General features: G+C 41.9%; 1 protein-coding gene across 2 annotated transcripts in view; it reads left to right on the forward strand.

Moving 5' to 3' along the window:
- L3MBTL4 (L3MBTL histone methyl-lysine binding protein 4) overlaps positions 1 to 15,104 on the forward strand; it is a 447,392-nt gene that overhangs the window by 275,010 nt on the left and 157,278 nt on the right. For both annotated transcript variants that reach the window (XM_047828725.1, XM_047828726.1), the window contains exon 14: positions 7,840 to 7,942. In XM_047828725.1, the coding sequence (XP_047684681.1) occupies positions 7,840 to 7,942 (103 nt within the window). The remainder of the gene's footprint in view (positions 1 to 7,839; positions 7,943 to 15,104) is intronic.

Here is a 15,104-nt window from a genome sequence, read left to right on the forward strand (position 1 = left end):
TGAATCAGAAAAGTCCTAGGAATAAGGAAGGCATAGTTACCACCCTTTTGGATTCTATTTAGTATCACGTTGCAGGAGGTAAAGTAGAGAGGGAGGAGGAGAAGCGGGGAGGGGTTCCAGCATTTCATGTCTAATAGGTGGGAGTAATTCATTTACATAAAGCAAGTACCAAACTAGTCATTTTTTTAAAAAGCTGATTTCATATAAAAGACAAACCAGGGGAGATTCAGGACAAAAGAAAGTAGTTTTAGTTTTTATAATAGCTTTGAGAGAATTCGTGCAAAGTTAAGATTTAGAAGACAAGTGCATCTATTTTTATTTCTTTTTTAAAAGTAATGAAAACAATGAAACAGGACAGTCTAGGGAAGTGGTTTTGTCTTACTTGCTGTTGGACACCATATTTCCCTCTCTACCCCCCCCCATAAGGTTATCAGTTTAATTCAATTTAGTTTAGTTACCTGCAAACCAGATGTTTTTTGTGTGTGCCAGTAATGCCTAAAATTTTTTTCTACTCCTAAAATTCTGTGCTTCTGTGTTATCTATGAGGACCTCTCCCAGTTTTTCCCTTCCACAAATCAAGAGTGTTTTCCAGATTTTTTGGAAGGTTAAAAACTGGGTCACAAAACAGGTTGGCATTTTATGAAGGCCTATGCTATTCAGTAATATGAAGAGCCTAGTTTTGTGTATTTAAATAGTTGGGTACAAATTGATGGCACAGATTTTTTTACTTTAAAATGCTAGGGTGACATATCTGAATGAGAGCTATCTCAAATCTATGTTCCCCCTTTGCTCTGTCATGTCAGCCATCCTCATCATGACTCATCATTACAGCCATGTGTCAGTCAACACCATTCACACTTTCCTCACTGCTTGTCCCCAGTCCTGCTGGGGGCTTATGTCAGCACAATACCAGATCTAAAATATTTCATGCACATATGTCGGATGGGACCATCTCGTGTTACAGCAAACCCCAGGTCTCCCTGATCCTGTGCCCATACTGAAACATGAGATCTAGCTTTTCTGGGATCCTTGTGTTATCAACCAGTCACCCACCATATTAACCTGTCTCTTACTTAAAGCTCAAAATGTGATAATGCATTTTATATTTGCAAAGAAAATCTTTGCCCACTGTTCTGCTGTCTCCTTTTGGATACTGAGCAGAGCCCAAAAGAACATGTTCCACTTTTTACCATAACTGCTCCCTGGGAAACTGTGGGATCTATGAAAGGGCTTTCAGAAGGTCGTCCACTGCGGCTACTCCTGTCTGTCTCACCCGTGGGTGGTTGTTTTCCTCCCCCTGGTGGAATAAGTATCATTATTGCAGCCACTGGTCCCTGGGACTCTGGCACATTTCTGTTCTTGTCCTGCATCAGGTGGATGGTTAGTTTGCCTTCCTCTGTGGATATTGCCATTGCTGTATTTTAAGGGTTTTTCTTGATCGTCAGGTTAGGCAAAACAGCCACTTTTGTAGGAACCTTTTCTTACTCTTTTGTTGCATTTTCTTATCACAAAATTATTCTATTTTACTTACGTATCATGAAATCTGACAGTCTGCAGCCTAGTACAAGCAACCATGGTGTGTGGTTACATTATTTTCTTCTTCTGTTTGAGAAACGCATTATTATAGCACAGTGGATATTTATGGTCCTTAATTTCATTAGGAAGTGAAGAATAAGGATGATTAGTCTATAATTTCAGTTTGAAAGGTATGCTTATTATTTGCATTCTCTAGCACTCAACAGTAATTATTACATTAAATCTTAACAAACTACAATATAAATTTCCTGGGGGCAGGGTGGGGCCAAAAAACCCAGGATCCTAACCTAAAAGTTTTCCATCCAAAATAAAGATAGTGAAATCTTAATTTAAAAAATGGGAATGTGTGCATATTTGAATAGTTTCCTTTATTTATTTCTTTTAAGGTCCAGATTTAATTCTGCCTGCTCCATTCTTAATCTCTGCTGATGCTCTCGAGGCCGGTTTTACTGAGAAAACTAGAGCGGTGGGTGGAGAACTTGGCCATCCTTCTCCTGTGGCCACTGGCACACCCTTCCTCTGTGCAGGCGCTTGCCTGGGCTCCCCGTTTCCTGAGCCTGGGGCAGCCGCTGCGCACATGGTGTACCCACTCAAGGGTCTCTCCCACCAGTTACACCCTCTCTCCCTACACTGTCAGATTTCTCTCTCCTGGAACATCCTCATCATGACTCAAAAATTAGAAGAGAAATAGGTTTTCGACCGCGAATCCACTTTTATACTGCCTTTTATATTGAAAGCCCTCAAAAAAGCTGTTTAAACTATCACTTTCGTCTTTTTTTCTCCTCCACTCCCCTTTGACCTTGAGTCAGGTTGTTGGTGGCCGGCTCCCGAAAATGGTCTCCATTCCGGTCCCCACAGCCCCACGCTGCACACCTGCAGCTGGGGAGCAGGTCCCCTTTTCATGGCACCGTGGTCACAGCCGCTGACTCGCTTTCTGGCGCGCTGGCTGTGCGTCCTTCTCTGTGGAGCATGCTTGTCTCTGCCTGGCTGCACCTTCACAGCTCCTTCCTCCTGCCCTTTTAGTCTCCTTGAGCAGTGTTTCCCAGAGCTCAGTCCTCAGGCCTCTTGTCCTGCAATGACACTAACTCGCCATGGGATCTCACCTAGTCCGTGGCCTTGAGCACCAGGTGTAGATGCCTTGGCTGCACCAATACCTCTAGTCCCAGCCACAGGGCACAGCCTGCCCCAGGCCCTCTTCTCGTGCACTTCTCAAAGAACGGGCCCAGTGAATGTGTTCTCACTCATTCATCAGCCCTCTCTGCTCTCCAGTGCCCCCACCTAACCTAGAATGTCGCTTTAGCCCATGGGACCTCATCTCTTGCCCCCTTTCCTTTGTGTGGCTCCCACCACACTGGCCTCCCTGCTGTTGCCCCAGGTTGCGTTGTGCCCTTACTCCACGTAGGGTCCTGATCACGTGTCGGGACTTCTTCCCAGACTGCCGGCCTTAGGAGCATCCCCACTTCTGCCCCATCACTGTTCATGACTTGCTACCACCATCACTGTGTGACTCCATCGTGTTTCTCATTTGAGTGTTTATTCTTTGGCACAAGCACCGGGGCTCCAGGGGGACAGGTCTCTCCCTTTGGTCTGCTGCCGTGTCCTTGGTACCCAAATCCTGTCTAGCACATAACAGGCACTCAGTATCTCTTTAAATGTGTGAATAACCCTCAGTGGCTACTCAAAAAAATAACTTAAAAAATAATACTAGGAAAATAAGAAGAAATAAGGTATCTTAACTTGTCTGTTATTAGTGACATTTACATCTCTTCCACTTTTCTGTGTGTCCTCTAGTGGATATTACTACCCCATGCTAAAGTCATTTGTCTATGAAACACTTGTTAAATGAATCAGGTTGAACGGAAAACTTTTTCAGCGGTGGGTAATTAGTGTTGAAATGAGGCTAGGAACGCTGCTGCTCGATCCTCGTGTTCTGATGCGGGCCAACACCAGCGTGGAGCTCACGTGTGCACTTAAAGGAACGGTTCATCAGTGTCAGAATTGTCATTCTGCTCCCGGTCAGCTCTACACCAGATAAAATAACAATTTGGAGAGGGAACGGCTTCCTACTCAGAAAGAGGGCGATGAGCTCAGCCTCTAACCCACATGGAGTGGGATAATGAACGTTTTCACTCACATCACTCAGGGTCACCAGTTTGGGCCATTTTGAAATAAAGGACAGTTCCCCTTCTCATTTTCTAGAGATGGGTGCAATCTTTAATTTATTGATTTTTCCCTTGAAATCTTATATCTTCTTTACATGACAAATAGGTCTAATGCCCACATGCAATTCTAGTTTTTGTTTTAGAAAAATTACCTAATTTCACAAAAGCAAAAACAAAATAAAATTGCCGTTTCATCGTGTGGACTTTTCAGCTGCAGGTAACACAAAAGTCTGTTTACAATGGTTTAATCCAAGAGAGGGTTATTTGTCCTGCGTGACAGACTCTGATGTGGTGGGTCCACCCGGGCACATCCCGGGTCCAGGTTTGTCTTCCTTTGTTCTCTGCTTTCTTCAGCTTTTGCTTTTGCCTTTGTGCTTGTCACTTCATCAGTTCCTACCCCTGTGTCCCACGAAGGTCAAAGAAGGAGGACTTGAGGGAGCAAAGCATCACTGGCATCAGCTTTACCCTTCTGCTAGGAAAGAAAAACATTTATAGACATCCTTATGTTGCCTTTCCCTTAGGTCTGACCGTCCTAGGCAGTGTCAGATGACCACATCTGGATGTGAGAGGCTGGGAAAGCCAACCTGTCTAGCTGGGCACGTTGCCATCCTGAACCAAATCAGGGTTCGGTCGGCAAGAAAGAAGGGGATGGATGTTGGGTGGGAAATTACAGTGCCTGTTTATGGCAACCACGTAGTTCCATGTGAATGGGGCTCCGCAAGGACATTTTACTTCCTGTATCATGTGAGTGTGACACAGTTCCCTACTCAGATAATTTACAGTCTCCGAGGATATTTTCCATTTCGTTTTGTCTTTGCAGGAGGATCTCTGCCATTAGGTTTACTCCTGCCTGAGTAAAATTTTCATAGAAGACTTGGAATAAATTAGGACTTACTCATGCTGCTTTATAGTAGCTCATAGTATTCAGGAATAGAAATCTAGAGATTGATTTTAGACACACTAAGCTCTGCATTAATTTATTCTTATTTATTACAGAGACTAGCCCACAGCATTGTGGTCAGTATATACCAAATAATGCTTAGTGGGTGTTAACCGTTGTCTTTATGATCCTTCCTCATTTGTAAAACATACTTATTCGGTATCTATTGTGTGCCAGTCGCTGTCGTAGTGGGTTCTGGGGATACAGTGGTAGACACATTAGATACAGTAAATGTCCTCACTCTAGTGAAGGGAGACAGGAGATCAACAGATACACTAGGAAATTAATTTCAGTTAAAGTGGCAAAAAGAAGGCAAGAAATGGTAAAATGTTCAGAATGGTCTCTCTGAAAAAAATGATTTCAAGTTGAGAACATTTTCTTCTTGAGACCTAATTCTCCAAATATCCAAGTTACAAGGAAGATATTTTTGGTGAAAATGAAATTATTTTCTAGGGAAAAAAATATTAATTTTATCACGGGTTCCCTTATCCTAAAGGCGATAATATGAAAAATTGTTGAATTTACAGGTTTCTTTTCCCCAACAGATGGCTGTCTAATTCACCGTTGAGTCAACCCATTAAACCTCATCATACAAAACGTACCAAGGAAATTTTTAGATTCCATGCATTTTTATTGCATGTTCTTCTTGACTCCTTCTTTGTTTTGACCCTTGCTGTGGTTCTTAATGTAATAACTCTTCTCATGATAATTAGGGTGATACCCCTCCTTAAATATGTAACAAGGAGAGAAATGTGACCCCCGTCAGGGCTCTGGAGATAAATATGCATTGATAAAGATGTAAAAGATCACTCTAAGTCTTAGTCTAATCAAATGATGGTCCTGAAAAAAATACTGAGGAGTCTTCACTGACAGTTTATCGGAATGTTGTCCACACAGACAACACCTGGGCTGACTGATGGAGAGCATTTATTTGTTTATAGGTTTAATATTTCAGGACTTTGTGATGGTGGCCTTGGAAGTGTATTGTGAAGCAAAGTTTGGAGAAAAGTCTACCTATAGTCTGTGTTTCTTTTTTACAGACTTTTAAAATTTACTGACTGACACAAACATACTTCTTAATTAGAGACTTGTTTATAGTTTTTAAACATAGATTCCTTGGGTTTGTTTAAAAATTGTTTCTTTTTTAAGGTTATTTCCATAAAGCTACCCTTGGATAGGGCAACTCTTACTTCTGTTTATCCCTCAAGGTGTTTTTGCAAAATTATGAGGGCAAAATAAGTATCTAGGAAAGACTTGCTTGTTGCTCAGTAAACTTAATGAAAATGTATTTGAGGTATAAATATTTATTGTAACAGCCTGTAACATTTGTTGTATATATCCCGTGAGCTTGTATATAGCCAGTGAGCATCTATGGCGTATAGTTGGTAAATGAGGCTATAGAAGTGGATGGCCCAGGAACATATCGTGAGGTTCTCTGACATTTTAAGGTTAACTAGAGGAGGGAGATCTGGCAAAGGATATAATGAGAGGATGCCCATATGCAGTCAGGGTGTGATGTCACCAAAGCTTGTAGACAATAACAACTCAAGAAGGGCGAGTGATTAATAGTACAAGGCAGGGAGTGTGATACCTACTCAGCAGCACATGTGGGGCTTAATGCCTTAATGCGGAGAGCTCATTAGTGACCTCAGAAGATGGATCTTGTTTAAGAAGTGAGATGTGAGGAAGCAGAAGTCACTTCTTTGAGAAGTTTGGCTAGGAAGGGGAAAAGAGTAAAAACAGCTCCTGAAGGGGAATGTGGGGTCCCAGTAGAGTTTTACACTTTTCTGTTTTGTTTTGCCTTTGTTTCTTTGTATAGAGGAGAAACTGGAGTTTGTTTAAATACTGGTACAAAGGATCTGGTAGTTCAGGAGTGATTGGAGTGAATGATAGCCTAAAGACCCTGGAGGATGAGGTAGATAAGACCCAAACATAACCGGTGAGAGACTTACCCTGGAGAGGAGAGAGTGCTCCCTGCGCCATGATGGCAGGGAAGGAGGGGAATGCTGTATGCTGAGGAGCAGCTCCTGCTTTCTCAGTGGAGGGCGGGCAAGCTCAGCCTGCCAAAGGGTGGGGGTTAACAGAGGCTTGGGAGAGTGGGGAGGGGCTCGGGTGACATTGGAGACAGTAGTTTGGGTAATGGTGAATCTGCAATGCTCTGTAATTTTTTCCAGAACTTAGTCATGCAAAACACAGACCAGCAGGATAGTACCACTGACCCAGGGTTGGCTCTTTGTTTTCTTTTCACAGCCACTTGTCACAAAAGGTCAGCGAGGCAGGAGGTTTAAGTTATTTGCAACAGAGGGTAAATACTGGTTGGCACAATCTAAGACAAGGGAAGGGAGTTGTGATGGGAGAGGCTGAGGATGGGAGAGAAGGGAATTCGTGGTCTGGAAACTCCCCTGATGTTGAAGCAGCAGCAGCAGCAGCTGGGCTACCTGAGCGAGCAATCTGGGAGGATGCGATTTTGTCGTCAGATGGGCTGTTGGCTCAGTGCTTTTGGAAGCAGTGTCATTTTGGGTGATGACAAGATCCAGAGGGTTTTCTCTGGAGGGAGAGCAGACTGAGGAGAATCACAGATCAGAGAAAGAGGGTTTAATTCCTGATAGTCTTTAGAGAGAGATTGCCTCTTGGGCGTGGCAGAATTTATCTCTGGCCTATAGTATACTAAACATAGTATTAGTATTAGCATAGTGTAGTATGGGTTCTTTTTTTCAGCTAGCTTTGACAGCTACTTGAGTAAGCATGGGTGGGGCCCTGTTTGCTCTCTTTGGTGTGCCTCATTTATTAGCTGAGTTTCTGTCCATCATTTGGGGGAGCCCTTTGCTGTGGTTGAGTGGGAGTTTCAAGGGAACCACAAACCAGACCTCACCCTTTCACACTCTTATCTTAGCTCATGGTTATATTGCCTTTACCAGTGTTACCCTCTGAAAGAAATGAGCGAATGTTCTCATATTTTTAAAATATTTCAGTGCCTTTACGTTTTGCTCTGCCTCAGATATTAGTTGCATTAGTGTTATCTATTACAGCACTGATATTTTCTGCTAAATCGTGTTATAAAACCTCACAGGTATCCAGTAAGTGTTTTAGTGATGGTTTGTGTTTAATTTGCAAAGTCTCAATGAATATCATTTACATATTTTAGTCTTTTTAGTTCTTTACTGAGGGTGTTTTCAAGGTATGTTCTTTTACTTCCTGAAGGAGCAAATGATGTGAAAATCCTTCCAGGTCAAGCTGTTTGTCCTACTCCAGGGTGCCGAGGAATAGGCCATATCCGTGGTCCACGGTATTCAGGACATCACAGGTAAAATTTTTTCTTGTTTAAATTATTTCAAGGATGAATTGGAACATTATGCAGATTAGCAGCTGTAGGTAGCATCATAAATGACTCTCTTAGAGCCAGATGCCCTCCCATTATACTCCCTTCTCTGTGTTCCCAAAGTCCCTCCTTGACATTTCCTGCTGCCCGCCCACCTCTGCCCTTCCTGGAGACTTGTTGAACCCCTGAGGCCTTGCCCAGAGCCACATCACTTCCCCCAGCCTCTGCTGACACTTTTCTAAGCCAGTGCCCATTCCATCAGATATGCTCACCATTCTGTGTCCCACCCCAGGCCTGAATTTGCTCCACACAAGTGCTGAGTCCTGCTGTCTTCTAGAGCACTTCTAGAACCTCTTGCCCTTTTCCCCTTTTGTTTTTATCCTTGCCCTCTTTCTTTTTCTCTGTGTCTTAATCCTTTGGAGATGAGATGATTCTGTGATAGAATATAAAATAATGAGTGTGAAGTTATACTGTAGCATATACCCATGTTTTTAATATTTCATAATAGTATACGGAGAATATGCGTGTAAAGAAAAGTAAGTACAGATAAATCCGTAGAAGTCCGTACTGCTTTTTCTGTTTCCATCAGTTGGTAAAATAATGCATGTATGAATTATTCATACTGGTGATCTAGTTACAGAATATGTCAACTAAAAAAAGTTTGCTCAAATACACAAGTAAATAAAACAAATATCATAGATAAGTATAAAGAGAAAGGAATACGTTATATAATGCGTGAAGCAAAAAAAAAAAAAATACTTGTTTGAATAAAAGAGATCCAAATGGAAGTCCTGGCTTTATCAGGTGGTTGCAATCCTGGAAACAAGTGCTGAAAACAGTTCTAAATTAATCAAAGCAAATATTTCTATAATAAATAATGGTAAATACTCCCAAATAGTCTAAATGAACATATTATTTGTGTAAGTACAATGTTAACACTTAAAAGTGTATCACATAGTATCCGTAAAAAAGAAATAAAGACACGCAAACATTTTGGGTACGTGGACAAAGGTGTAGGACTTGCGGACCAGGAGAGTAGAGTCGAACCTGCTGGAGACCTTGTGGTATTGTGTGGGGGAAGGAAGAAAAGAGAGTAAAGGACATATGGGAGGGAAGGGGGGCAGTTGCATCATTGGGAGAGGGCTCTCTAGTGTGTGAGGACCCTGTTGGGGCAGAGAGAGACACTTTTCAGACATCCCCAGGGGTATATGGCTACGAAGAATCTTCCTCAGGCTTTTCTTGTGTGCTTGCTGTTTGTTTGTTTGTTTGTTTGTTTGTTTGTTTGTTTGTTTAAATCTAGAGCTGCAAACTCCAATATGGTTAGTCACTAGTCATATGTGTCTGTTTAAATTAAAATTAACTAAAATAAGACAAAATTAAAACTTTAGTTCCTCAGTCACACATAGCCACATGTGCCCTTACTGGACGGCACAGGAAGTTCCGTGGAATGGGCCTGAGAGAGCTTACCATGTTCTGCTTTCTCATAGTAGATTTTTGAGTGGAAGGTATTTCCTGATGAAATAACTGGTCACTTAGTGCTTCCTTCAAAACTTGAGTCATTATCCTGAAAGTCAGCGAGACCATAACATTGCAGTTGGTCTGTCCCTTGGTTCTTTCTGGAGTGTACCCTCCTGAGTCACTGGGGCTGAAATAACAAATACCACCCTGGACAGCTCCTTAAGATTGCTGTGTACCTCAGCCAAGGTCTCTTCTTCTACTTCATCACAGCTGACTTGCCTCCCACGCTGTTCCCATGTGTGCCTCTCTTGCCTCTCCCTGCTTGGATGGATCCTGAAAACACTGTGAACAAAGTCACAGTGGATGTGCTCCACTTTGTTCCAGCAACTTCCCAAAAGTTTTCTCATTCAGAATGACACAAAGAGGTCCAACTGTTGCTGTTGTTTTTAGTGTCTAATTATGAATAATATTGACAATGTACGACATGATTTCCTCCATCCACCAAGTAGCTTTTAAAGCTTGGCCTCAGAACTTTTGAAGAGACTAAAAGAATATGGAAGTAGAGTTTAAAGAAAGGCATTCTATGAACCTTAGGAGAAAAATGAAATACTGCACATATGTGGTCGAAGAATGGGACATTTTTTAGGGAACTAGAAGGCACAAGGCATTCTTTCTTGAGAGCTTACGATTCACAGGGCTGTTCAGAGAAACACCTACATGATTGGGTCTTGGCTCTTCTCCTACGATAGAACTTGTTGTGATAGTGCCAGGACTCCTGTAAGTGAAAGTCTTCAAAAGCTTAATGATCCCATTATCTCAGAAAAGGAAAATAACAAACAATGAGTACCTGTGATGAGTTTCTCTCTAGAATGCAAAAGACAAAAATTAGACAACTGGATGATTCTTGAACTTGCATTTAGAACTTATTAAGGCATTTACACTATCAACTAAATAAATCCTGACTTACTTATGAAAAGAGCAGATAGAAAGATCATTTTCAGTGACAGGTCTTGTCTTTATCAAGTTTAGTTTTGAGATGCTAGAGTCACTCATTGACTGACTACATCCATTTTCAGTTAATACATTGATTTATTTTTAAAACACCAACTCTTATTTTCAAATATCTATAGGTCATCCCATTCTAAATATCATTGACTAAGTTAGTCAATGTACTGACATAACTATAAGTATAACTTAATTTGCTTCAATTCTCTTGAACTAGTTGGGCAAGAGCTGTTTTGATAAATCATATTCTCTGGGGTTTATCTTCCTGTATTTCAATTATTGTAGTCTTAATCTTACATAGTTCTACAAGATGAAGAATATCCCTCTTCAGTATGTATCTTTGGTGGTATTTGTTGAGAATATTACATACACACACACACCTAACTTCACCTGCTGGGAATTTGCCATAACATACCCCAAAGTTGTCATTGTACATTTTGCTTCTTATATGTCAATGAGATGGTAAGCAGGAGATGAGAATTTTAAAATGCTGCATTCTCCCAGGACTCTAAATGTGCTGTTATACTCATCTCTAGCTTGAGTTTCCTGAAGCATGTAAGTTAGGCTTACATGCTCTAAAATGAAATCATTTTTCCTCTTGTCATAAACATACATACCTTTACCAAGTAGTCACCATTCTACAAAATGCTTTCTACAGTCTCTCGTCCAGAAGAGTTTTAGGCAAATATTTTTACATTTAAAAAAAGAAGAAAATCACACAACCAGAAACCCCTCCAGCTTCACTAAGGCCTGTATGCAACAGCTCAATTGACTTCTGCTTCCAAAGCCTTGGGGAATGCTTGCAAGTGGAGAGCCGTGTTACGGAAGACAGCAATTTCAGCTGCTCTTCTCGAAGATACTCCCAGGCAGCAAAGTGCTTGCAAGGAGTGAATCTTGTTTTTACCATTTTATGTCAGAAGTTCTGATTCTGATATTGAAGTTTCAGTGTTTTGAAAGGAAGTAAACAATGTTCTTAAAAGAAGTTGTCAGCGTCTTGTTTCGTGCAACTGACAAGGAAAGCCGTGACATCAGGACATCACTGAAGACACTGAAAAGAATACAGCACTTTAAGAGATCAGGTGGGCCTCTTGGTGTCCTTTGTAGATGGATTTCAGACAGGTTTACTTTAGTTTTCATTAAAATAGTCAAGGGGTTAACAGTAATATTCAAAGCTGTTTGGAGTTCATGTAAAATCTGCATAAACCATTCTTTGAGAGAAATTGCATCAATTCTTATCAGTGTGAAAATGAGACTGGGCACACAATTATCACACAATTTACATGTGATTTGAATGAATTTACATAGTGAATAAAATGAAGTAGGTGTGTTTGTTACCATAGAAATATTTAAAGATTACAATATTGGGACTACAAGATGTAAACTTACTTTAAGCCAGGGTCCAGGATTCGACAGGCAGCTGTTTTTTTCTAAATGAGTAGAATGTAGACTTGGGAAGACTGGTCTACCTCTGGGTCGTAAAATGTACAAAAGTAGTTTATTTAGGAGCTAATAATTACATTCTTTATACAAAGAGCCGGGTATTGTTACAATGTAAGGACCTCTGGCCCTGATGTTCCTGTGTGGGTCCAGGACATAAACTTCTCATGTCACACCATAAAGAACATACTAGAAAAGAGGCATCTGCTGCTCAGAAGTGAGGGTGTCTGGTAAAATCTAAGACGTTTTTGGTGATTTTCATGGAAACTTATGGCACAACGCCTCTATTCAAGATTTATCTAGAATCGTTTTGCCAGTAGTGTATGTGTGTGTGTGTGTGTGTGTGTGTGTGTGTGTGCGCGTGTGCACATGTGTGCCAGGAATGTATTAATGTGTGGTATGTGTGTGAATGTGTGTTTATATGGTATGTGCATATGTATGTGTGGTGTGTGTGTGTTGGGGGGGGTGGGTGCAGTGGGTATGTGTGTGTGGTATAGTGTGTGGTGTGGGGTGTGTGTGGTATCTGGGTGTGTGTGTGTGTGTTTGTGAGAAGTGTGCTAGGGTATATGTGTATGTGTGGTGTGTGTGTATATATATATGTAGTATCTATGTGTGTATATGTGTATGCGGGGGTGTGCTAAGGGTGTGCATGTATGTGTGGTATGTTGTGTGCATATGTGTGTGGTGTATTATGTGTGTGGTGTGTATGTGGGGTGTGTATGTGGTGTGTGTTTATGTTTAAGGCTTCAGGCAAGCCTGAGTTGGACTTCCAGACCTACCAGTTAGTATGAACTCTAGAGCAAATGACAGTACTGTTCTCCACCTCAGTTTTCTAATCTGTAAATGGGGGGCTCTGCAAAAAAAGAGGTTGAGTTCGCAATGAGGTTAAAGCAGGCAGAAGCCTTTATTCTCGGTCTGGTACAGAATCATACTATTGAAAGCAGAACTACAGGAAATATAAGGAGAAACAGTATGATAGGAGATTTGAACGCCTCCATTTCAGACTACGATAGATTACTTAGGCAAACAGTAATACAAATCTACAGAATCTGAATAACACGATTTTGAAAAGGAAGAAGATTGACTGAAAGATATATATCAAACTGAAAGCAGAATAAACTACTTAAAAGCACTTTTAAAAACTCAACTATTAGGCCACAAACAATAAATTCTGAAAAGCAAAACAGTTGAGACCCATTCTCTGATCAAATGCAGTAAAAGACGCTGTTGAGAAAAACTCCAGTCAACTCAGAAGACATGCAAAAAAAAAAAAAAAATCACAAGCAAATCCTAGGATCAAAGGACAACCCAAACCTGAATCTCAGAAAATCTGGATTTAGCGTTAGGAGAACACTAAGGATACAAACTTTTGGGATATCGCTGTACCTATGCTCAGAGGCAAATTATACCCGGCTGTTAGAAGGAGGAGGGACTGGAAAGTATCCCCCACACCGAGAAGGCACTTTGAGACCTAAAAACGAGGCAGGCCACTCCATCATTCCACTTACAGAGTTCTGTTCAGGGTAATTTACTGAGGGGGACCGGCCCTGCTTGTGTCCAGGCGCCCGACAGCTGATCCCCGCCCCTATTCTCTACCAAGTCTGGACCTTACACCCTGCTTTTATAGAGGTGGGGCGTGGTGGTGCCTTCTGTCTGCCAGGGACCTGAGGTGGGGCCTGGAGGAGAAGGATCTGAGAACCAGGGTCCCCTAAGAAAGGGCCCAGGGGCACGCTCCTGGGCTTCATGTACCATTGCTCTGACTGCGTAGGTACTGGCTTGTTTTAAATCTTTGATCACCCTTTTGGGGTGCCTGGGTGGCTCAGTCGGTTAAGCGCCCGACTCTTCATTTCACCTCAGGTGGTGATCACCTGATCTCACAATTTATGAGTGAGCCGTGTGACGGGCTCTGCGCTGGCAGCACGGAGCCTGCTTGGGATTCTCTCTCTCTCTTTTTCTCTCAAAATAACTAAACATTGGGGCGCCTGGGTGGCGCAGTCGGTTGGGCGTCCGACTTCAGCCAGGTCACGATCTCGCAGTCGGGAGTTCGAGCCCCGCGTTGGGCTCTGGGCTGATGGCCCAGAGCCTGGAGCCTGTTTCCGATTCTGTGTCTCCCTGTCTCTCTGCCCCTCGCCCTTTCATGCTCTGTCTCTCTCTGTCCCAAAAATAAATAAAAAACGTTGAAAAAAATAAAAAAAAAACAACTAAACATTAAAATGCTTGTTTCAAATCTTTGATCACTCTTTTAATTGGGGCTCGTGGAACTCCTGGATCTGGATCTCACAGACCTGTCTCCTGCCATTGTTAGAAGTAGGTCTTCCTCTTCAAGGCTAGCATTTCCCGTGCTGTCCTGTCTCGTGGGTGGGTTTTGAGCCAACAGTCCCTGGTTGCAGGGCAGTGCGGCCTCTGCACACAAACCCCTGCCTCTGGCCTCTGAGCCCTGGCAGCCTGCCGCGCATGCTCTGACTCTGCTAGGGCCCTCCCCCTCTGGCGCTCCTCTCAGCTGCAGCGGGGCCCCTCTTGGGTGGTCCACCCCTCGCGTCCCCGCACTGGCCACCTTCCCTACCTTCTGTCCCGGCCCCTCTGAGTGACCCGCACAGCCACGTTCCTGGGTCTCACCTGCCTCCTGGAATTCCCTTTGCTTCCTTGCTCTTTCTGTCACATACTTTCTTTCCTGGCTTTCAAGTCTTTTCCCCGGTTTATTTTCTCCTAGTTTTGGGGTAGGATTTGTGGGAGGTAGTTGGGTTATATATATTATATATTATATATTTATATATATGTTATACATAACATATGTATATGTTTATATAAACATATATAACATATATATATGTTATGTATAACATATATATAACATATATATATACATATATATATATATATATATATATATATATATATATATATATATATAAAATATCTGTTATCTCTCCTTAACCACAGTTGTTTACTTGTGGATAGAATTCCAGTTGGAAACCTTTTTCTTCAGAATATCGAAGGCTTTGCTCCATTTTCCGTCCATTTACCAGAAGTCAGCTGTCATTCAAATTTCACATCAGGAAAGGATTGGTCACCCTCTTCCTTCATCCCGCCGTTTGCAGGAATCTCATGACCTGGACTTTTTCAGAACCTTCTCTGTATCCCTGGTGTTCTGAACTAAGTTTTCGTTCATAGGTTCAGTCTGCAAACTCATTTCTTTTGTTTCTAGGAAATGTTTCTATGATACTTATGGAGTGATACCCTCTTTTCT

This window comes from Prionailurus viverrinus, chromosome D3 (assembly GCF_022837055.1).
Source record: "Prionailurus viverrinus isolate Anna chromosome D3, UM_Priviv_1.0, whole genome shotgun sequence".
Lineage (NCBI taxonomy): Eukaryota > Metazoa > Chordata > Mammalia > Carnivora > Felidae > Prionailurus > Prionailurus viverrinus.